General features: G+C 39.4%; 1 protein-coding gene across 2 annotated transcripts in view; it reads right to left on the bottom strand.

Moving 5' to 3' along the window:
* The window catches only part of ZNF366 (zinc finger protein 366), a 37,786-nt gene extending 13,720 nt beyond the window's left edge, over window positions 1–24,066 (bottom strand). Inside the window, exons 1-3 of one of the 2 annotated variants that reach the window (XM_064438353.1) lie at window positions 23,900–24,066; window positions 7,391–7,460; window positions 1,924–3,251 (exon numbers count right to left, since the gene is read on the bottom strand). In XM_064438353.1, the coding sequence (XP_064294423.1) occupies window positions 1,924–3,222 (1,299 nt within the window). In that variant the 5' untranslated portion in view covers window positions 3,223–3,251; window positions 7,391–7,460; window positions 23,900–24,066. Of the gene's footprint in view, window positions 1–1,923; window positions 3,252–7,390; window positions 7,461–22,651; window positions 22,709–23,899 lie in introns of those variants that run through there. The other variant, XM_064438354.1, reaches the window with a different exon arrangement.
* Window positions 24,067–24,962: the final 896 nt, after the last annotated feature.

Raw genomic sequence — 24,962 nt, 5'->3', positions numbered from 1 at the left:
AAGCTTAACGAAGTAATGATTTTTGTTTCCATCAGTAAGTTTACAAATCGATGAGACATAGTCAGCAGCAGAGCTCCTCTGTCTTACTCTGCTGCTTAGGTGAAGTGTTGGTCAAATGTGTACACTTATTGACCAAGGATAAAACCTAACCAGTTAAGAGAGTAAAGTAGTTGTTGCCTTTGATAATTGTCATTGGCTTCTGAAAAAGGCATAGCCCTGTTTTAAAGAAAGCTATAGAAAATAATCTGAAGTAACCAAGAAGTAGTCAAGAAATGTCACTAAATACAGGTATACCTGTTACATTCAATCTAGAGAAAAAACTGTTCACTCTTAATGTGACTTGTGCTAACCCTAATGGAGTGATCTCATTTTATCTGGTTACAGAACATTTCTAGCACCTTTTATTCCACTCAGTCAATTTACTAATGCATAATGCAATATGCTTGCTCACACCCAAGCAGTCTAACTGCCAGCTCTTGAAAAAGTCATTTAGATGCTATGGAAATCAATTAATTTACCACTAAACACTTTAAGAGTTTGAGTATAACTTGCTGAAAGTAATGGGGATTTACTAGTGAAGTGCCAAGAGCAATTACTCCTCCTGCAGGCCCCCATTACAAGGAAGACTTGAAACAATCTCTTGCTTTCATGCCAGTCAGTGATTTTCACAGTTAATTGCAAAGCTAAAACTGTGAAGATCAACAGTGGCTTTAAGTGTCTGCCCCTCTGATGTGAGGCTGCATCTGGGCAGTTAAGACCTGTTAATTTCACAGCTGAATCCACCTGCAGCTGTGGACAAAGAAGCAGAAGCTCTCTAAAGGCTCAGGGGCATTGCATTTCCTGTGACAAAAAACTACCAAGTCTTAAATTAGTAGAATTTTGCATGGTAAATCCAAAGACCAGGGAATCTCCAAAAAGAGCAGAAATTATAAACATGTCGTAGGGAAGAAAAAGCAAATGTGGAAGTAGAGGTTGTTGGTTTTCAGAAGAAAATATGTCTATAAGACTGAAATGCTGTAGCTTTCTGTATTTTTAATTGTTTTCATATAAAAGCCAAAATTCAAGTGTTAAAGGAAAAATATGCAAAGCTGAAAACAAATTTTTATTAAATGTTTGGGGGTTTGACTTATCTTAACAACATTTTTGGAAAGGTAGATAAGCCAGTTTCGGACATTCTTGAACAGAACTGTTACATTTTTCCTATTTTTGAAAGCCATCCTTCTGGATGTGTTCCAAAGCCAGCTCCTAGCCTAAACTGACTCTGCTGTCCTTGCTGTCAGCTGTGGCAAGACTACCACTTGATATGGATTGGCTGGGATTATGGTCCTGCTTGTCCACTTTTATTAACTGGCAGTCTGGATAGCATGCACAAAGGGGAATTTTTCTTACGTTGTCTTTTTCCCTAAATGTCTCATTATAATGACTCTTCATAATCTGATGAGTAATAATATTCTTTCTTTTGCTGCATACATACTGTCTACTGCAAATCCACCTACTTGCCAATTAAGGGAGCAAAGCACAAGAACTGGTTTTCAGTAGAAAATTTATGTTAAAATTTGGTAGGGGTTATACAGTTCTACAAAATTATGTTATGTTACAGGAGGTCATTCTGAACCCAGAAACAGAGAGATATTAATACAGTTTTGGGAAGTAATACAGGTGATTTAGTTGAAATTCTGTTTATAACAAAGCGGGTTTTGTGTGTACTTTCGTAAGACTGACAGAGGTATCTAGCTTCTACTATTGCCAGGGCTCCTGGGGCTTTTGCTCTGCATAAAACTCTCCAGCTGGCAAAAGGCCAGCATGAGGCTTTATAGACTGATCTCCTTCTTTCTGAGAAGGTACATACGTGTATCTTTAGTAGCTTGTAATCCTTGTGCTACCTTCCAATGCGAGGTGAGAGCGCAACCCGTGCTGGCTTACCTTATGAGTTAGGGAGTGTTGTTTGAGATGGTGGGGCTGCACAAACTCCATGCCACATTCAGTGCAGATGTATGGGCGGATGTCTTTGTGCTTCATCATGTGGTTTTGCAGCTGACTTGGGTACTGGAAGGTCTTATCACATTCAGTGCAATTGTACTGTATAGGGCCACGGTGGGTGGTCAAGTGTCTCTTCAGCTGGGCCAGGGTTGGGAAGTCCAGACCACACTCCACACAAATGTTCTCTCGGCCACTCTCGTGCTTAGACTCATGTGCTTTCAGCTCACTAGGATAAGCAAAACCTCTGCCACAGATCCTGCAGTTGTAAGGCTTGATGTCACTGTGTTGCATCATGTGTCTCTTAAGGTGACTGGTTTGAGTGAAAGCCTTGTGGCACACCTGGCATTTGTGTGGCCGAGTGCCCTGGTGTGTCAACATATGTGTGTGCAAGTGGCTCAGCTGCTTGAAAAGCTTGCCACATCGGGTGCAAGCATGTGGCTTAATGCCACTGTGCCCCAAGATATGGGTGACCAAATTGTACTTGGATGTATAGGACTTCTCACACATGGGACATTGCCAGCGTTTCTGTTCACCCCCCACATCAACGTAGTAACTGTCATCTATCTGAAGGTTGACATCTACTCTTTCCACTTTCTGTTTATTTTCACCACTTTCTCTTACTTCAGACCTCCTGAAGGGTGGCTCCGGAGGTCTTTTCATTTGAAAGGTGTTCCTGAAATGAAAGTTTGGTGGCACTATAAAAGGAAACATTAGGCCAGTATGGACTTTAGGATAATAATGGTAAGGAGCCTGCATGAATGCTGGGCTACTGGGCCATGCCGTGTTAGGCTTCACTGGTTCTTGCTTAATGGGCTTGGCTCCAAAGTGTTCCAGAGTTCTGTAGAACTGAAAACCAAAGTTGCAGAGGTCAATCATCTGGGAACTGTACTTGGGTTGTGCTGGCTGTTGGAACACCAAGGGGAGACTGGAAGAGCCTATGTCATTGTGATCTTCAGGTCTGTCTGGTGGTGATGAGGAACCCTCAAGGGTGATAGAAGGTGGCATTTTTGTTGGCATGCTCTTGCGTTTCCGAGATCCTCCTTCCAAGGACCCCTGGAATGTTTCCATGTCTCCAAGAGGAGAAGGGCCATAGCGGAAATGTGAGAGGTGCGGTCTGAATTCTTCACCAAATGGAGTTGTTCTGTGTGGCTTTGTAACAGGGCTCAGTGGCTGCAGGCAGTGGGAGAAGGGAGATGCTCGGGTACTGTCCACATTAAAACTTGTTTCTTCATTCTTCATCATTTCTGATTTTTTCTGTGTTGCCCAAATTCCTTAAAACAAACAAAAAACCAAATCTCTCTCCTGAGTTTAACTTTTTATTGTTTCGGAGGTTGTTGGGCTTTTTTAACTACATGCAACTAAGGATGTCTTAGGCCCATAAGACAAAGGCCTTTTAAAGCAGAATTAAATTGGTTAGTGAAGAACAAAGAAGCTTTGGTCTTCCAGTGGTAGAATTGGTGGTTTAAATCAAGTTTGACCCATACAACATCTTTGCAATATCAACTTGCTCTGCTGTGACACACTACTTTGCAGCTGAATCTGTATGGCAATGTTTCTGCTTAATTTGATTCAGCCAGGCTATTGGTAGGCAAAATCCTGCCCTTGGCTGTGCATGCACAGGCTCTAGAAATTGGTGGTGCATCTAAAGGATATGGCAATACAAACAATAATGTGCACATTTATTATGGTTGTCACATGAAAAGCCAAAGCCAAAAAATGTTAAAATTCTTTGTATCATTAACATGTGCTGCTGTAAGAGAAAACAATGGCCAAGTGATCTAAGGACACTGTGTACCATCAGGTTTTGTACCATGTTTCCTGACTTCTCTCACTTTGTATTGTAATAAGAAGGTGGAGATTAATTTATTTTCTTTGTTTTAATCCCAGAGATATTTACCTGGCAGATTTTGGGGAGGAAAGATCTTTGACGACTCTCCCAATTACATTCAGTTGTATAGACTTAATCTAGGGTGTTTTTTGCTTCTAAATAGGTGGGCAAAATCTCCAGTGTAAAACTAAATACAGAATTAATGTCAGCCACCCTCCAGGTCTCCAAGGCAATTGACACTTAGGAATGCTCCAAGCCTTTCTAGCAGTATAGTGTGACAAAGCAGATTAACAATTTTCTTCTGGCAAAATTTTCTATTCCGCTGGTCATACAGGGAACTTCTCCTGAACTTGGGGTTCATTTAAAATATTGCTTATGAATTATGGTTCATCTTAAATAAGGCTGCTACCTTTTGCCTTGGCTCTCTAGAATCATAGAATCATTTAGGTTGGAAAAGATCTTTAAGGTCATCAAGTCCAACCATTTAACACTGCCAAGTCCACCACTAAATCATGTCCCTAAGCACAACGTCTACACATCTTTTAAATACCTCTAAGGATGGTGACTCAACCGCTTCCCTGGGCAGCCTGTTCCAATGTTGATAACCCTTTCAGTGAGAAGTTTTTGCTAATATCCAATCTAAACCTCCCCTGGCGCAACCTGAGGCCATTTCCTCTTGTCTTATTGCTTGGTACCTGGGAGAAGAGACTGACACCCACCTCACCACAACCTCCTTTCAGGTAGCTGTAAAGAGCAATAAGGTCTCCCCTCAGACTCCTTTTCGCCAGGCTAAACAACCCCAGTTCCCTCAGCTGTTCCTCATAGGACTTCTGCTCTAGACCCTTCACCAGCTTTGTTGCCCTTCTCTGGACATGCTCCAGCACCTCAATGTCTTTCTTGTAGTGAGGGGCCCAAAACTGGACACAGTGTTTGAGGTGTGACCTCATCAGTGCCGAGTACAGGGGCACAATCACTGCCCTGCTCCTGCTGGCCACACTATTCCTGATACAAGCCAGGATGCTGTTGGCCTTCTTGGCCACCTGGGCACACTGCTGGCTCATGTTCAGCATGAGCCCTGGGTCCTTTTCTGTCAGGCAGTTTTTCGGCCACTCCTCCCCAAGCCTGTAGCGCTGCATGGGGTTGTTGTGACCCAAGTGCAGGACCCGGCACTTGGCCTTGTTGAACCTCATGCAATTGGCCTTGGATCATTTATCCTGCCTGTTGAGATCCCTCTGCAGAGCCTTCCTACCCTCAAGCAGATCAACATTCCTGCCCAACTTGGTGTTATCTGCGAACGTACTGAGGGTGCACCCAGTTCCTTATCCAGATCATTGATAAAGATATTAAACAGAACTGGGCCACAATAATGAGCCCTGGGGAACACCACTTGTGACCGGCTGCCAGCTCCATTTAACTCCATCCACCACACCTCTTTGGGCCTGGCCATCCAGCCAGTTTTTTACCCAGTGAAGAGTATGCCCATCCAAGCTATGAGCAGCCAGTTTCTCCAGGAGAATGCTTTGGGAAATGGTATTGAAGGCTTTACTAAAGTCTAGGTAAACAAAATCCACGGCCTTTCCATCATCCACTAAGGGGTCACCTTGTTATAAAAGGAAATGAGGTTAGTCAAGCAGCACCCGCCTTTCATAAACCCATGGTGTCTGGGCCTGATCATCTGGTTGTCCTGTATGTGCTACATGATGGCAGCCAGGATGATCTGCTCCATAACTTTCCCCAGCACTGAGTGCAGACTGACAGGCCTGTAGTTCCCTGGATCCTCCTTCCAGCCCTTCTTGTAGATTGTCACATTTGTTAGCTTCCAGTCAACTGGGACCTCCCCACTCAGCCAGGACTGCTGATAAATGATAGATAGTGGTTTGGTGAGCACTTTCACTGGCTCCCTCAGTACTCCTGGGTGGATCCCACCTGGCCCTATAGACCTGTGTGTGTCTAAATGGTGTGGCAGGGTCACTAACTGTTTCCCCTTGGATTATGGGGGCTTCATTCTGCTCCCTATTCCTGTCTTCCAGCTTAGGGTATTGTGTACCCAGAGAACAACTGATCTTGCTAGTAAAGACAGAGGCAAAGAAGACATTAAGTACCCCAGCCTTTTCCTCATCCTTTGAGACTGTGTTCCCCCCATCCAATAAAAGATGCCCTCCTTTTGTTGCTGATGTGTTTATAGAAATGTTTTTTATTGTCTTTTACGGCAGTAGCCAGATTAAGTTCTAGCTGGGCTTCAACCCTTCTCATTTTCTTCCTGCATAATTTCATTACATCCTTGTAGTCCTCCTGAGGGATGCACTTATCTGAATGTGCGTGTGTGTTTGTGTACATGCATCCCTCCAACCAGGCAGAGGTTAGACTGGAAAACTAGACATATTTTCCCTCTGTCACCTGTGACATGTTGATGTTATTTATAACACTGTTCTTGGAAATGCTGGGTGGAGAGCTTGAAGGTGGTTGGAGTACTGAAGACACTCCTGTTTCTTTTTCAGGAAACTCCATGCTGGATAAACCTACTTCTAAAGATAGAGCAAAGCACATCTCTGTGACCTAGTTAGGCTGTGGACAAGAGAAGGCATCTTAAAAACCTGCTTGCAAGCAGATTACTTCCTGCTAACAGGGTAGACTGTGGAATTATCTTTGAGATACAGTGTGAAGCCAAAGGCTGAGTGACAAAACTTTAAGATGGAAAATTTATACAAAGGGGTCAATCAATGCACAGAGAAGGAGTAGTAATTGAAGCAAAAATTGTAGGATCTCTAAACTACCCATTCAAAAAACAATTGTGATAGTGGAAAAGGCTAAAAAAAAAGATTGCTTACTACTTGGACAGATATCCGATAATTTTATCAGAATGTGACTTTCAGTCCCTAGCTCACTGACTGGAAATAGTGTACATATATGTACACACACTACATTTCTTTTGTGTGTATGCATATATATGTAATATATATAAATGTGTATATCATCAGAGGGGAGTATGCATTCTGCTGTGTTTCCTTGTCACCTTAACTCCCTGTGCAAAATAAGGAACAGTTCGGTCTTGAAGACTCCTTGGGTACAAAGGCTTGAATTATTAAAAAGGGAGAGGGGAATGGAATCCTTTGAATACCAAAAATGACTCCACTTCTTTCCAGAAAGGAAAAAGTTGGGTTGTTATTTTTTTTTCCAAAATTCATTTTAAGCAAAGTAAACTCACACAATTTGAACATAAACTATGCCTGTAGACCAAAATCTTCCCTTCAAAGTACAGGCCTGTCCCTCAAGCATCTTTCATCTTGTGTATCTGATTCTTTCATAGCAATATGGGTAAAAATGCTTCAGAAAGCTATAGCAATTGAGAAGCCAGCTATGTTATTTACTGCTTTTGTTATACTATTGAAATTCTGCCAAAAATACACAGAAGTGACAAAGAGTTGCGTCTAATTGCTCCTTTGTGCCTTGGCTGCTGGTTACTCCCTTCTTTCACAGCCTGTTTTATGCAAAATTTCAATCTTTATGAAACATGGAGTTATGGCAGAGGCTGTAGAACTGCTTGAAATTACTAGAAGGAAATAATTTCTTTGCACTACTAACCTTTGGCTGCTTTCACTGAGCGTATGGGTTTATTCCACTGTCCACGGCTACACACACCACAGGGCCAGGCCTACGAGGGAAAGTGTTTAACCAGTCAGTGACCAGCACAATTAGAGAGGTACTATATAATCCAACAAAAGAACACCTAAGAGGGGAGGGAAAGTACAGATTTGCAGACTAAATATGGATCACATCACTGCTTTATTTTTCCCTTCAATCTGCCAAACCCCATTACGTAGAAATTAATTCAGGAAAGAGTAAATGTAACCTCTCTTTTCATCTCCTTTCCAGTTGGTAGCAAACCCTTGCTAATTTGAATGGAGACATGATCTTCACCTTGACCAGAACTTAATTCCATAAAAATATGAGTCCTGAGGAAGCCATAGAAGAGACTACAGATTTGACCACCATGCAATAAATAGTTAAGGAGCAGTGTCTTCTTCTTTAAATAACTTTGGTAGAAAATTTTAAATCTTTTAGCAACACAGTTCCCCAGTAATTTTGTTCTATCTGACTTCAGAGTACCTGATCTCATTTTAATACTCAAGAATAAATAAGTAGGGAGTAAATTGAAAATTTTTGTTTTAAATATCTCCTTTAAAACTTCTTTATTTCTTCAGCACTTAGCATTTTAAATATAATGCTATGTAGCACAACAGCGTGCCATTCTTAACATTGAAGTTTGTTTAAACCTGGACAGACATTAAAAATTCTACCTTTAATCAGTAGTATTTCAGCTCCTCAGTTTTGAAAACTTGGTCTCAAAATCTCACTGAGACAGAGGTTTCCATGCTGTGTTGGCACTTAAATATAAAAAAAACCCCTAAGCCTCCCACTCCAGAGCTTATTAAAAAGGTAATTTCTTTAAATCAGACAAGCATCCTCACAGCTTCTTCCTTTATGTAAATAAGTATATTTGGAAATATACTCTTTTGAAAAATAAGCTCTCTATCTAAACTCTCAAAAGAGGAGAGGAGAGGAGAGGAGAGGAGAGGAGAGGAGAGGAGAGGAGAGGAGAGGAGAGGAGAGGAGAGGAGAGGAGAGGAGAGGAGAGGAGAGGAGAGGAGAGGAGAGGAGAGGAGAGGAGAGGAGAGGAGAGGAGAGGAGAGGAGAGGAGAGGAGAGGAGAGGAGAGGAGAGGAGCTACAATGAGTTTAGATAGTTGTTGAGGTATTTCCAAAATAGAATGTCCATGCAGCAGCTAATGATGTTATTGAGTTAACTTCCATGAAAGAGGGAGTTTAATACAGAATATGAATGACCTTTTACTTTCTCATTTCCACTCATCATAATTCCACAAAGAATTTAAAAATTATGTAAATAATGCTATTCACTCTACAAACGTATGCATTGCTAGGGTCTCCATTTAATATTCTGCACTGAAGTCAATAGCACATTTTCTTTAGAATTCAGTAGAACCAAGATTCTGATTTCTGTACGAAAGTACCTTCTGTCTACAGACTAATAATAAGCCCACCCATAAAAATGTGAGGTCATGAAGTTTCTCAAGCTTAAACACTGACTACTACTGCTCTGATTTTGCGCCTGGGCAACACAATGGTAAAATCAAAAATGACACCAAGATGAGTGAAAGTGATATGTACCTTCTGATAAAGGGAAACAGGCTACTTTCTAAAAGAAGGTTTGCACTTGTGTTTGCTATTTCAGAAGAAAATGACACAGAGGAAAGTGGAGGAAGTCTAAAGGAGGCTGAATAGGCTGAACAGCTTCTCTTAACTGGAAGAGAAATTCCACGGTAATTGAACATGCATGACTGTAGAAACCGTGCCCTACAAGAATGCATTTCTGCTCTCCTCTTGGCACCTGAAATATTGGCATCTATAAGAATGAAATCTAACAGCTGGTTATGTGTTGGATGTGGTGACGATCAGTGACAAATTACACACTATTACAGCTCTTGAGCTAAAGCTGAGCAACTGAAGAGCTTCATCCTTATTGAACAAATAGTTGGGTTTTTTTCACTTATTGACTTCTGTAAACTGTTATTATAGAGGTGGTTATGGTTATCTTAATAGGTTTAGTGGGATATCCTTCACTTAGTTCACACTTCCAAGAAGGTTTTGGTTTTAAATGTATTCAGTCACACAGCTGTTGAACTAAGCACCAAATTCTTTACTTACTGTTCACTCATTTGCTATTTATGCAAAACTCTTATCAGTCTCAGGATCTGACCAAAGGGTCTTTACTCTGATGAATTAATCTCATTTCAGCAGGAAAGCAGTGTTCCCTACCAAGGCTACACTGTTTTGAGTTATTTGTCAGACTTTGAAAATGCCAAGATTACTTGTATGAACATGAATTTATCCAACTGGTAACCAAGTATTTTCAGTTAGTACACGTCTGATCCTTTCTTAAGATTTTCTCTGCTAGTTTACTTCAGTGACAGCATGAACTGAAGCCCCTTTTTTCTATTAAAAGCCCCTTTGTGAATGATGCTGAAGTTCTAAATATGCTAAAAAGATTTAGAGTTTTGTCAATATTAGGTTCATTAGATACTGGGGCAAACTGTTATTGTTATTCAATAATGGATTATTTGTATAGTTGTTTTTCAAATTAAGGTATTTTATTTACTGTAGGCCGGAGTGAGTAGTCATTAGAGAAACAAAGGTGGTAAAAGACCATGTTCGAACCTATACCAAAACTTCTCTGAAATCAGTGTCAACCCTACTCTCTTAGAGAAGTCCATGCAAGGTGTGTTTTCCGTCCATGTTCTCCATGCATAAATATCCACATTTCAAGGACAAAAATTTGAAAAAATGACTCCATTTACATATACTGAGTGTATGTTAATATACTCAAGCTGACTGTATAAACTGAGTACATGCTATATATAAACTGAGTGTATGTTAATAGACCTAAATCAGCCTTGAAGGCCTTATGCTACATTATTTGATGATAAGCTAAAAGGTGATTTACATTTTAAATGAAGAGAGCACTTTTTCTGCCACAGTGTGGAGCTGGGAGAAGACATAAATTTGGACTACCTTGCGAAAATAAACATGGATTTAGGGAAAGTATCCAAAATCAATGAGTGTACATAATGATTAGTGAGACAAAATTCTTGGGGAAGCCTTAAAAAAACACTCCTGAGCTGGGAATAATAGCCATTGTGGGGCTTAGTCAAATCTTTTCCAATACCACTTCTACAAACACTTGTTTTCTCTCTCACACATACATATAGACCCAGTGCCAAATGAAGTCCATGATTTAACAATCAGCTTAATTGTTTTCCGGGATACGGCTTCTTGTCCCATGCCTTTTATGAGACAGATATGTCTGCTTAAACGGAGAACATTATCAAGATAAAGATATTGCCATAAATATTTCTCTTCCCCTTTTGGATTACCATGATTAATAGAATTGGAATTGGAAACAAGTAAAAAATTGTTCATGAAAATGATCTGGAATGGCTGAAAACAAGAAGTGGACCAGATCAGGTTTTTTCTTCCTACATTAGTGTGATAGTACTGAGGAGCTCAGTGTCTTTTCACTTCTCCCTGGGAAATTACCTTCATCTGCTGGTATCAGGCTTCAGGATAAAACTTCTTCTTTCCATTAACAAATGTGGGGTTTTTCTCATCAAATGCTTGGTAAAGGAAAACTGATAACCTTGGTAACTCTTCCTAGGGCATAATTGGAGCTCACTAAGGCTTATGGAAACTTTGAAACAAATGCTTCACAGAGTTCCTTGTTATTTGTTATGGGTTCTGTTGTCCAATGAAATATGAACCTATCCATGCCATGACCAAAATTTGATATTTTTGACAAATGTATTGTAATGGTATGGAAAAAAACAGCTTACATCCTGAGAAAATATGTTAACAGATGTAACCTTTGCAGACAAACTTAATGGAAATCACATAATCACACACCTAAGAAACTTAATTGATTAAAAAATCTGACATGTTTAAACAGCTTAACATGACACAGTAAACAGATGCAACAAGCAATGGACTTTCAAAGATATACTTTAAATAATTTTTTTTTTCTTCATTGACTGTTTTGGCATGTCTTCTTTGTTTCATATATGAGGTTTGATCGTTGTAGATACTCCTCCGTCTCTAAGGGCTTCCTATGCACTGTAGCTGCATTAATATTGTCTGGGAGATGACACCAATACAAAGAAATGGGTCTTCTGTCAGAAAGCTGTGCAACAGAAATATCCTCCCTTCATTGTCTTTGTTATTCTCAAATTTTAACATTTTAACTTACATAATTTTTGTTTTATTTTAGCTGGGGAATACAGAAGTTTAGGGAACATACCCATTTGCCTGCACTGCCTATGGAGTGACTTTTGGAATCATCTTGAATAGACATGTAACTTGGTTTTGTACTCAATTTTCAGGGAGCAAGACACTATGAGTATTTTTACAAGAGTATAGTTATTTTGGTATTTCTTGTAAGAGAGAAAATGCTTAAAATATTATCAAAATGAATGCACATTCACTTTTCCATAACTTACAGATAATTTTTTTTTGGATAATTATTGAAAGTGTTAAACCAGATTCTGAGATTTCCTCCACTGAAAGTCTGGATCAGTGCCACCACCCACCCTGCCAAAGCTGGGGCACTGTTTGTGGCATCAGATGTTCTTATAGACTTGTTTGTGGCATAATTTGCTTTTCAATGATAGCATTGATTAGATTTTTTAAAAAATTAGCCTGGTGCGGTAGTGAGGTAGCTGTAGATATTTTTCTTCTCTCCAGTATGAGTGCTGCCTTCTCAGTTTAGCAAAATGCTTTGCTATCTCTCTCATTACTTCCATGTGTGCTCTGTCCTTAGTTTAGCAAAACCTTTGCTGTCACTCTCACTACTTTTCTGTTGCCTATCAAGACAGTGGGTGGAGGTCACAGAGCAGCATGGCTGGGTTAACCACTGAACATCTGCAATAGGGCCTTGCTGGTAATGCCCCTAGCAGTACTTCAGCCCACAGGCCATCTCTAGTCATTTCAATGTACATACAAAGTGTCCTTTGAGTACGGTTCAGGCTTGCTGCTGTTTTGGCTCTTTATTTCTCTTTTTGTTATCCTCCTTTCTCCTTTTTTTTCTTTTTTCTTCCTCTTTGTGAATTTTCTTAGTTCTTCTCTTATGTTTCCTTCCCTCTTCACTTCTCTGTTCCCTCTGTGGTTCACTCCCTCTCTGCTTCTCTATTCTATCTGCTAAAATGGTCAGCAACATATAGATAACCTGGATAACAAAGTGGATGTTAAATCCACAGGCTCTGGAGTGTTAGCTTTTTACGCAAAGTCACCCCAAGCCACAGCTACACATGGGAGCCTGCAAAGCACAGCAAATTATCTGGTGTAAGACTGTGTAAGGGGACAAAGATTATATCCTCAGCCGAGCATCTCCACCTGCCTGATTCTCTGGTACCAACAGGGAATTCAAGGCTACATTGGGGTGTGGAGAAAGGGGAGGGGGAACAGCTGTTTGCTGACAGATGTCTACCTCTGGGTCCACAACACAGCCTTGCCCCATCTATGCCCACAGCAGGGTGGGCTCTGGCCCAACCTCTTGCTTTTCTCTTTCCCTTTACAGAAACCTGCTAAGTGTAGCCTGAAACAGAGCTGCTGGTGAGGTACAGAAGGAAGTAAAACCAGCCATCTCAGCTGAGGCTAGTAGTGCAGCTAACCCAAGTTACTGGTCTTGTGAAGAATGTAAGAAACAGGAGAGAGTATCATGGCAACTTTCCACCATTGTCTTCAGGCCTCCAGCTGTCTGTGGCTCCAAGCTTTCCTGATCCAAAGATGTTGCATTCTGATTTTTTTCTTATTTTGTGAAAGATGGATGTGGAGAAAAGTTATTTAATGTAAAAATCCAAAGAAAACTGTTTCTTGTGAGCTGAGGGGCATACAGAGATAGGTACTGTGTCCTGGGGAAGTGAGGTGCCTCTGAGTACTTTGATGGAGGACCTTGTACTTCCAGAGATTTAGAGAGGAGCCAGAGCAGAGAGACCTGCACTGTGCAGGAGGAGAGATGCTCACCTACACTATTCTCAGTCTACCGCTCCCTGAAACACTTGTATTTCTTCTCCTTAAAATCCCCTGAAACCCACGTGTACTGTAGGTTGTTTCACTTATGCCCCACTTTCCATCTCCCCACTAACTCCCTGAACAGCTGATCCTGTCCTGCTTAAATTTCTCTCATCTTTAGAAATTATTATTTTGCTGCTCTAAAGCTGGATCATTTTTGCTGATAACCCCTTAACTGTATAGTCTTTATTGGTTAGGTTTTTTAAAATGTACAATGCCTCTCTTTTTCTTCCCCACCCCCACCCCCAAAGAAAAAAAAAAACAGGAAAGTGAAATACATTCATATTCTAAATAGAAGTTTGGAGGATACATGGAGGTGAACTATTGCCTGAAGCAGGCTAACCAGTGTGTGGCACTGGGCTGCTTTTGAAGGCACTCCCGTGTTCATGTCAAGAAGAAGTTGTTAGGTACTCCAGACTAGTTTACCGATTTTGAAAAGAAAACAAGAACACAAGGCTGAGTGCTGAAAGCTGTTGTCCAGGAAATGAGCCCAGGTCTGAGTTTAGGCTGAGAATATACCTTAACAAATTGCATTTATCTATACTGGACCCTCAGGCCCTTCTTCTGGAGCTCTGCCACTGCAGAGGAGGGGTTATGAGGCAGAATGAATGGAAAGGAGCCTGACACCACAGCCAAGCCATAAATGCAATCACTCAGGAAGGTGAAGTGGCTTTAACTTACAATAAACCTGGAAAAGTGACACCTGGAGGGGAGCCCAGACCTACCTCTAGAGGGATGGAGTCTGCAGCCCCTGACTACCCTGTCTGACTTCTCTCTGCTCCCTGCCCTTTGGCACTTGTATTTTATCTGTGTAATCGCCCAGCTCCAACTAAAGGAGAGCACGGTTATCCCCACAGGGTCTACTTAGGGCGCTCGCTTAAGAAGCTAGACATGTGGATCCAAAGTCCTCAGGGGGGAGGAGGGAAATGAATCAAAGTCTCCCACCTTGTGGCTGTTATATCTTGCACCGACTTCGATGTCATTGGTGTATAATCTCTTTCATATAAATGTTCTTACGGGAATGGGTCCCCAAGAGCATTTGGGCATAGGTATACTGAGTTTCCAGACCCTGCCCAGAGTTCAGTGCTGACAAGACCAGATTGGCCATGATGGTGACATTGGGAGCACATACAGTAGCAGAGCTTCAGATGTGCAAAGTTAACTGATGCCATCAGACCGGGTGGAAATGCAATTTGATCCTGCCCTCATTAGTTATTGGAATTAATACTGAGTTGGCCAGGTCATTTAATTACTCAGTTAAACAATGGCAGTAACTGTCCTAGTTCTCTCCCTGGCATCATCCATATTGCACTGAAATCATTAGGGAAAATCTGGGGTGTAGCTGAGAATAAAATTTGGGATTTGGCTTAGTATGAAGTGATGCCAATAACACAAGTTTCTTCCTTTTCTTAAGTGGATAAGGAGCTCTCATGTCAAAGGCTGGAACCATGGATCTGCCACTGCCTTTATAAAGTACTTGGAGTCACTTTAATCACTGTTTATAGAAGTCCTATCACTCCATCCCTGTTTCCTGTCTACTTCCATATCTGCCACTGCAAATTAAAATCGTACATTTTTGGCAACATAGGAATCCTATGTATTAAATAGTTTTTCCTCTGGAAAATTATAAAATAACACTAATGCAGTTTTAGAATTTTTTTTCTCACCATGCAGATATTATAAGAGACAGGGTGAACAGAAGAACAGATAAATAATATAAATATAAGGAAGGATCTGGTAGTAAAATATTAATATTGAATAGAGCGTGGAGTCTTTGAAAGAGTACTTTGGACAAAAACTTTCCTTCTACAAAGCACAATCATGAAACACTATAGAATGAAGTGGAAACAGATGGGTTTCGAGCTGTACAGTAGTATTATTTTAAAACAAATATTGGAGGTATACAGAACACCCAAAATTAGAATGATGAAAAAAGCATGCCCTTCCATAACCCTCATGCTGTCCTTCTTGGGCTGTTGTTTTGAAAGTAAACTTTTCACTGGCATTCATGACCTTTAAAAAGGAAATAGATTGAGCTTTCCTTCCTACTGTAGTCCCAGTGCCGTTATCACCACTATGGAGGCCAGAGAGATGGTCTGGTCTCCTCCCAACTCTTTGTTATCTTAAAGGGTAGCTAAGGGCCACCTTCAACCTTGATTTTGCAAGCCAGCCGTTTGGCACCCTCCTATACCATTAGCAGTTAATTGCACCTTGTGGGTATTGCATATGTAAAGCAACAGGTACCTCAGAAAAGAAAGTATCAGGTAAAATGTGCATGTATGCTTGAAGAAGGGGCAAGGATTGTAAGGGAGAGCTTTCATATAAAGTCTCCAAGACAAATTAGTTTTTTGATGAAAGTCTAGTGTTACTTAAACATGGGGGAATATTATTAGTCTTCAGCCGTACCATTGTTTTTGTATTTATTTTGCATTCAGTTCTATGTTTCACACAGCTCAAAACTCATAGTAAAAGTGAAGGTTGCTATACTGGTAGGTACTGCGTGTTCCAGTAAGACATCCTATCTCCTACAATAACTGAAAGAAGAGGATTTCATCCAGAAACTGAAAGGATTAGGAAAAATATATCTGCTACTGACCACTTCTCTTGGTGTCCAGTTCATTAAAAGTAATTACCAGATGATACTTTCCTATTCATTTAGGAAAGATGAATAAATTTTGTTTCAGTTGGAGTTCAACAGACTTCTTGCTGGAAAAGGTGCTTGGCTGAAAAGACTGATTGATCCCTATTAACCTCTGTTACTCACAATTAAGCTGGCTCAGTAGTGACTTCCCTCTGAACATAGGTTCAATAGGAAACACAGCAAAAGCAACTAGAGATGTCAGTACCATTCGTAAGACACCATTGTGTTTATTCCGTTGATACCCAAATATAAAAAATTAAGAATCATAAACAATGAAACAGAGTTAAAAATGGTTCTTAAGACAAATTACCTGGGCACCGGAGAAAACTACTTTTGATATATCTCTATTGTGATTAGATATCTGTGCTTTCCAGACCACCAGAGCATAAAATCTGTGTTAAAGCTTTGAAAATGTGCTGAATGTGTATTTATTGTTTAGGAAAATTATCACCCTCACATGCATCTAAAAATTGCATTCAAATGAGGGTTCATTTTTAAAAATCAGTTTATTTTGTTTAAAGAGAAATATGCTTAATTCTTCAGTTCTAGCATAAAATGGTATTTTTGACTGATCACATGAAGTACCTGCAAGGAAGTAATTTAAGATAACTTCTTCTCTGGCTTTGCCCTTTGGTGATGCCAAACTTGAATATTCTCCTTGACTGAAAAGCAAAAAGCAAATGCTTTCCATCTCTGATCCCCAAAATGCATCCTGCTTATTGCTCTCAATTATTTTTTTAACTTCTAGAAAGTTGTAAAAATAAGCATTAGTTTGTTGCCACAGCTAAAGAAAATCTGAAATGTAAAACAAATTTTATATTGCTTCTGTGATTTTGATCAATTAGAAAACAAATCTCTATGTAAATCAACTAAAGGAAAAATTCTTAAGGTTGATTATTTTAAAGTGAAACAGATTTTAAAAGCCAGTTGTACTGAATTCAATGAACTGAATTCAATTCCCACAGCGTGGGAATGGCAGCTCAGACTTAGCCAAATGTCACCAGCAGGTACTGGAACAGAGACTAGAGCTACAAACAAATAACAAATTACTCTTTGCCAAAGGAGAAAGAGAGAGACAGACTAAGAAACTCAACATAGTTTGAAATCTGAAATTCTGAACATTTCCCAAACTACTTTAATACTAATCCTTCACCGTTAATGATGCCAAAGGCTTGTTCTGGATACTAACTCAGTTCAGATTTTCATCACAATAAAAAGGAAACAAAAAAACACATCAAACCACTGTGACTCTACCCCATGACTAAGAATGACCAACCAGCAATATAAAATGAAGTTTTGTAAAAAAACACCTCATATATTAATACAACACTTGCTCTCAATACCAAACCCCCATCCTCCAATCATTCTATTCAAGGATTTTTCCCTGGAAAAATGCTAACTGCCACGTACAAAAACCTGGAAGGTTTTATACCAATTATTGCTGCGTTTTGAGAGGAAGAAGAGCAGGCAAGGCTGTGGTATGGGCAGGGGGTCATTACCCAAAGGATAAATAGTTGTGTGAATTATCTTCTGACATATTGTCCTAACCACATTCAGTGCCTTCCAGTGGATGCCTCTTCATGCATTTCTTCTGTGTCTAGTAGTGAAAAAGCTACTGAAAGTCCTCACTGCAGGCATTAGAAGGGATCCCAAGTCCTGATTATTTGCCTACAGAACCAGTGACATCTGTTCAAATGCATTTCCTTACCTGTGGCTTAAACCTGGGGGAGGGAGTGGTGTTCCTTTTTGTGGGACGTGAAAAAAGAAATTAATGTATTTGGGATCAAAAGTCTTTAATTAGTATTTTGATTTTTGTGGCAGAGGGAAGGGGAGATACAGAGAAGGAGTCAGTCAGCACCATTTTTCTGATGCACATGACTGCTTCCATAGCACCCTGACAAAATGTTACCTACAGACAGATAAAAGTATTCCAGAAACCTTGGTGACTTCATATTGTGAGTGCAGCATTATGCAGAAAAACTGTTTGTGCTGCTGTGATTCCTTGCTGTGGTGCCACAGAAAAAAAAAATATTTTTCTGCATCTTTATAAATGGATGAGTTTAGTTTCTGGTAAACCTACAAGCACAGTGTTGGCAACTTGCTCTTCCAGGATGTCCTCTACAGTTTTCTGGAATTTCTATCACAGGACAATAGTTTTGGACAAATACAGCACAGTCTTCCTAGCTTCAGAAACCTGCACGAGGGAACCAACCCAGTGTGGGCTGGTGCCTACCAGGTGGTTCAAGCAAGTTCTGCTGTGCCTTAGAAGCTGACAGATGCTCTAAATACAGGCCATCCCTTTCCTTTTCACCTCCTTATGTTGTTTCCATGATGCATGTATTCTAACTACTTTTAAGAAAAAGTAGACAGGTATAAAAATACCATGCTACCTGGAAGTATTGTATGAAAGACACCTCCTTTTCAAATAACGCTTTCAAATAATTTTTACGTGGAGCTGAAACCCCAAATTAAACACTACTTGCTTTAGAAAGCACCTCAGAGAAAGGACTAAACCTGAAATAGTAACTATGTCCCATGGTGTTTTCCCTTGATGTCTTTAGAGTAAGTATATTTAAGTTTGGTTTAAATCTGCTGTATTGGGTGTTGGTAAGAGCACATACTTTTTCCAATTTACAAAGTTTTTATTAGCAGATACAGCATAGAGTCCTCCATGAAAAAAGAGGTCTTTCATCATTGCAAAAAGAGTCTAACAGTTACATCGCAACCTAACCTAACCAGAGAAAACTAAAGCATAGGTAGCTTTTGCACAGTCAGGAATAATAACAAACCAGTGAAGAGTAAGACTGGAAGTCATCTTGTCCCTCCCAACCAACACACTTGGCTTATCAGAGGGCCTGCTGTCAGAAAAAGCAGCTCCCCAAGAAGGGGCAAAGCCATGTGCTCTCATCCCAGAGCCGCCACACCTGCTCCTCCACCCTGGTAACACCACCCTGCAAAATTCTTTCCATACGGAGAAATTAGGTGGTTTCTATTCTTTACCATGCCTCCAGACAGAGGACTGCATGGGTAATGCTGTGCATTAGCATTCCTCGTAGTACAGCGTCATCAAAGAATAACAACTAAAGATGTATGGCCCTTCTCATAGCCTTGTTTGCAATTTCAGTGGTACCTTTCTCTAATCCCTTAGCAAAAAAACTATGTTATCAGTGTATGAGACTCAGTTTACCTTGCAGCTTTTTTGTAATTAGAAGAACCTTCAGGTTCAATGACCATTTGTACCTTTCAGTGGAAAGTTGGATGTTTCCGGGTTTACTTTTTATGAATATTGGCAAGAGGAATATAGGCTTTCAGGAAACAGACTTTTTATCCTAAGTTTTTTCTTTTAAATGACATGAATTCATGCACACCCATAAACTAGAAGGAAAATGTGTCAGTGTTTTAGCTTTCATAGTAGAAGAGGGAAGGGAGAGAAAGTAAGAATAATATTTTTCTCATTATTCAAATAATTAATAGTATGTCTTCCTAACATACAAAGCAGGAAATAAAGAGTGAAAGTAAAAAAAAAAAAAGGCAAATATTCACATAATTTCTTCCCATAACCTTCAGAGCATGAAAACATTTTCTTTTAATATATGATTACTTAGCTTAATTACTTCTAGTGACTTCACAATTCATTAAACATTGTTGGTTTAGAAGGAAAGTGCTGTGTTTTGCTTATCAAGATCAGGGTAACATTAGTATAAAAGCATTTGCTTTACGAAAGCAAGTCACAAAGGTACTGTTTGGAAGGAACTAACGCAAAGTTAAATACATTTTTTATATAAATACACATTATATATATATATATTATAAATACATATATAAACACATTTTAAATACATTTTTTCATTAAATCATTAGTATTTTAGAAGCTAGGCAAGAATGACTAGTCCTGCCAGATAGGTGTAAAGAAAAATCAGACAGCCAGCATACGGTTCAATATGTGTTTTAAATAACAAGTAAGTATTCACTTAGGCCTCTTCTTTGGATGAAAATCTGAATATCATCCATAAAATTCCACTGAATTTTAACAGCAATGGAGAGCTGCAGTCTCAGTTACAGAACATCAGCATTTCAGCAGAAAGAGGATAATCCCAAGTCATCTTTTTTCCAGACCTGCTTCTTTCTTTTAAAAGGCTTCATGTTATTTGTCTCTCTATAATCCTTTCTTCTCCAAGCTGACATTTTCCCTTGCCAGTGGTCTTCTGGGAGGGTAAACTAGAATGAGGAAAACTTCTGCATTTAGGAAGAAAATGCTCATTTGGTTTTAACAGGTTGTCTATTTTTAAGAATTGGTTGGGGTACAAAATTAGTCCATCAAACGAATAATTTTACACCTATCTATCTGTAGCAGTCTACACAGCACTTACAAGGTGTGTTTGAAGGAGCAGTTTGTTTCATTGGATCAGTTACTACTGGGGAACATGCATTAGTGCTCAGAAGCTATGAATCATTTCTTAGCAACTAATACAAATCCACTTTTCCTTTCGCACCTTTTTGCCTGACTTGTGTCCTTAAACCATGGCCACAGAAAAACCCTGCTACCTCATGCAGCCTTTACCAGTTTTGTTTCTCAGGGTGGTATTCTGCTGACATGTCTGGCTGAGTGGAGTGGTCCATTCAGATAGATGTCTTTCTGCATCATCAAGGCTTTGCATTATCAAAGATTGGAAACAATGTAAGTGCTATCTGGGGTAGTCCATACTCTTCTGCCTCTGTATATGAAGCTTGCCTTGGGTTACTACCATGATTCATCCCGCTGTGCTTCTCCCATTTTAAATCCTGCATATATATATGGTGCTACTAGAAATGGCACCTAAAAGACATACCAATATGGTCATATGTGAGACGTGTATTAAGCCTCTTAGTCCACAAATATCTGCTCTACACCCAAATAGTCCTAAGGCAAAGCTCTTATTGATGTGCTTATTTGAAAGAAAGCAAAAGCAATTAAAAACTCTTTAAAATGCAAAGATTCTAATAATCTCCTGGCCAAAAATCTATATTAGAGATATCAAAATATTACTAGGAAGGTAACTATTCTGCATCAAAACCTCACATTCTCAACAGTTTTCACCATTAAAGAAGCTGGTCCTAAATATAAAAAGGCAACTGACATTTACAGAAAGACTTCTATCTGTTTCTGAACTGTTTGAATCAGACCTGTTAACCTGGGATTTTCATGAACTTGTTTCTGTAACTTCATTGCCATCATTGGTGTAGTTTTGTTTTTATTTTTCAGAAAAATAGCAAAATCTGTCTCTATTTTGTTTCGTTATAACTGAGAATAAATCAAATGGAAATAATGGCTTTAAATAATTCTCTGGGAAAATACATACACTGACTGATCATTTACTTATGTATGCTACATATGAAAACATTGTTCTTAGCAGGAGAAGCAATAAGACTTTAAGCAAAATAAACAGAGCTTCTCTCTTTTCCTTCTGGGTTTATTGCTTCAATATTTTTTATAAGTTGAGGTGAAAAACTGAAAATTCATTTCACATTTAATTTGTGCCATAAGCTGGTAGTAGATCTGTACTGAATCCAGCCTCAGGCTATATCCTTCTTTGCTTGTAAATACCTCAGCAATGTGGGACAAGGATAACACATCAGCTAAAATCAACTCTTCCCGACACCTCGAGAAAGATATTAGTTGTGTTACAAATTACCATTATACTAAATCATGTAACAGTTATTCAGCAATAAAATATACAATGTAAAAACAAATAAACTCCAAATGATTGCAAAGCTGTATTATCTGAAGGAAAACTAAACACAACAGGTGAAATCTAAGAATGAACTTCAAAATTCAAGGTCTATTTTTTGCTGTCAAATTATTAATCATTCCTTTTCAAATGCTCTTTCTTTGTGCTGATTATTGGGGAATGGGTTTAAAAATAGCATGTGCTGCTCTTGGCCACCTACTATGAATAAGAACACATATATTCTTATTTATGTACTTCAGAAATCTCTCAGAGAAAGAATTTATCATATACATGGTCCAAATCAAGAATACATTGATGTTTAATGCTTTCAGAAACAAAATATGCACCTAAAGGCTGCAGCTGGCCCTTACCTACATGGTAAACTGAACTTCTGAACTAAGCAGATCGAAATTTACAGGTGATTGCAACCCAGATTAACACTGCAGTTTGAGCAAAATGCCACTACAAATACAGAGCTTATATATACATCTTTATGTTTGGGAGGCTCCTCTACTTCTCACTTGAAGCAAAAGTAGTTTTCCAGATTTTTGACATGTAACTGTCAAACTAGCTGTCCAAATCATCTATTCAGCTTGAATCGGTAGTTAGCCACATAAAGCATAAACCCAAGTATCCCGAGCAAAAGATGTGACAAGTAGTTTTCATGGCAACATCTGGGATTCACTTGCTGTTAGCAGAGGGTTCTTTGTGGGTTAAGTATAACCCAATAAACCTACTAATTGGTACCAAACTAGAACAAGCTGCAACATTAAGCTACAGAGTTTGAGAAAGAAGTTATTTCCACCTTCTTTGGCAGAACCCATCTGATGCTCCTAAAGCAAAGGGAATCTCCAACTTACCCAGAAATCGGGCTGAATTTGGAGTAGATCACTCCTTCCTATGGAAAAACTTGCAAAAAGACACCAGATGGGGAAGAAAATCCTTTCCACTAGTTGGCTCAGCGAGGGGTGGGAGCAAAGGGCTGTTCCAGGGCAGAAGCACCGCCCAGGTGCCCCAATGGGAGCAGAGGCAGGAGTGAGGCAGCTCAAGCTGCCTGCCAGCCCTCCACGATGCCTGCCCGCCATTTGGAGCTACTCTGTCCGGGCTCCAGGCATCCTGCAGAGGACCCTGTACTTCGGAGAGCTGAAGCTTGAAGAAATAATGGATCAGGAGGTGACCAAGCTCTCCTTCTGCAGAGAAATGGACACCTGTCCTAATTCTTCCCCGAACGTCTGCATTCTGCATTTTTCTCTTCCAGTATTTGAAACATACTCTTCCATTCTATCACTCATTTGACATGCCACTTCTGATCATTCTGATACAATTATGCCCAACATGAAAAATGTTATTGGTATCTAAAACAATGCAAATAACAAATAAATGTTTGAGTCCATCCTATTACTAATGCCAGTGATTAGCCTCAGTGTTGTTATATACTACTGTCATTGTTTTAGCTATCCCAGCTAACCATGACAACTACACAACATGAACTTTTTCTTTTTTTTTTTTTCAAATGAGAACCTGGAACTGTATTACCATGTCTTAAATGTCACTGTTCCTAGACTTATCATATACACAGGTGAGTAGATATAAAAATGTGTAATCATAAACACAATACTGTCTGGAAAAAAAAGCCCTAGTAATTCTTCTCCCACTATAGCACAGGTTGGTGAGTTGGAGCAGACTTCAGTAGCTGCATTTGATATATGGAATACATCAATTTGCATATGACACAGCTTCTTTCTTTATTTCAGTAAAGGCCCAGTGAACCTTGCGGAAACATTCAGGATAAAGTTAGTGAAGCCTGTAAGAAGATTCTGGTAGCAGAAGCCATATATGCAAAATTCACAGCAGATTATCGTATGAATATTATCAGCCTCACTGGAAAACACTTTCTTGTCTGCATTGGTTAAACCATATGCTGTGATTACCAGTATCTAAAAACCAGACTACAGGTATCTATAGCACAAATATACTGCTTGTCATGCCTATGGTTATTATCATTTTATCAGTTAAACGTGTATCTGATTAATGCCTTTTCATAATACAAAAGCGTATATATTGCACTTCTAAAGAGTTAACCATAAAAGCATTTTTGCTTAACTTACCAGTTGTTGAAGCTGGAAGGAGTCCTGCCCTAATCTCACTACCTGCTCTCATGCTGGTAATCTCTGTCTCTCTCTCCCTTTCTCCCCCTCCCCCCGTGCAGAGATTGCAGTAAACTTAGAAAACTAGCAGGGACAGTGTTTCAAATGACTTAAGAAAGAGAACAGGAACAATCATTTCGTTCTCTTTTTTTCAGATGAGTACAGTACCTTCAGAAAGAAGGAAGGAAGGGAGGGGAGAGGAAGTCAACAACCCTTTGCTTTCCTGCAAAAAAATAAGGAAACAGCAGATAGCAATCTCATTTTCTCTCAAACAAAATGTTTGGAAAAATAAATATATCCAAACCAAAAGGAATTCCTCAAGTATTATATCTGCATTATTGGCTTCATAAAACCTATTTTACAGCTTTCTATGTGCAACTACATGAAATTAATTTCCGAAGTAGTGGGTAGGAATAAGACACCCATATCTTATGCAGAACAATTAGCCATACGCTTGCACAGATAATGCAGGCTTTCACTCTAGAGAAGGCACAATCATAGATATATATGCATATCTTGTTTCCACGGTGATATAGGTACAAAAATTCCTAAAACCCCTCTTCACTGTGATCACAAGAATATAGCACATTGGATATTTATAGAATGCTGTGAAGCAAAGGGGGGAATGAAAGGGGTCACAGAACTGGTAAGGATCATATAGCTTGGTATGGGACTTGCAGTAACAAGCAATTTATCTCAAAGAATTGCATTATAGAAGGAATCCTGGTTTATCCAAACAAAACCAATGTGCTGTGTTCTAGGACAGATTTTTCTACTTTATTTTATTTCTTTCTTTCCCCATTAAACATATTTTGACAACCAGATACTGGCCAGCTGGCTGGAGTTACACTTGGGGTATGTTTAGTCCATTGTGCTCCACTGTGTTTTTGTTTGCTAGTATGTTTTCCCCTAATTTTATCTACCATCTGAAGTCCACTTAGAGTGATTAGATGCTCCCTTTTTTTCCCCCTCAGTTTTTTTCATTCTTATATTCTTGCCAGTAAACACCTTCACACTGTTGCTG

Source organism: Phalacrocorax carbo, chromosome Z, assembly GCF_963921805.1.
Source record: "Phalacrocorax carbo chromosome Z, bPhaCar2.1, whole genome shotgun sequence".
Taxonomy (NCBI): Eukaryota; Metazoa; Chordata; class Aves; order Suliformes; family Phalacrocoracidae; genus Phalacrocorax; species Phalacrocorax carbo.
This window is presented reverse-complemented; position numbering and strand designations above follow the sequence as displayed.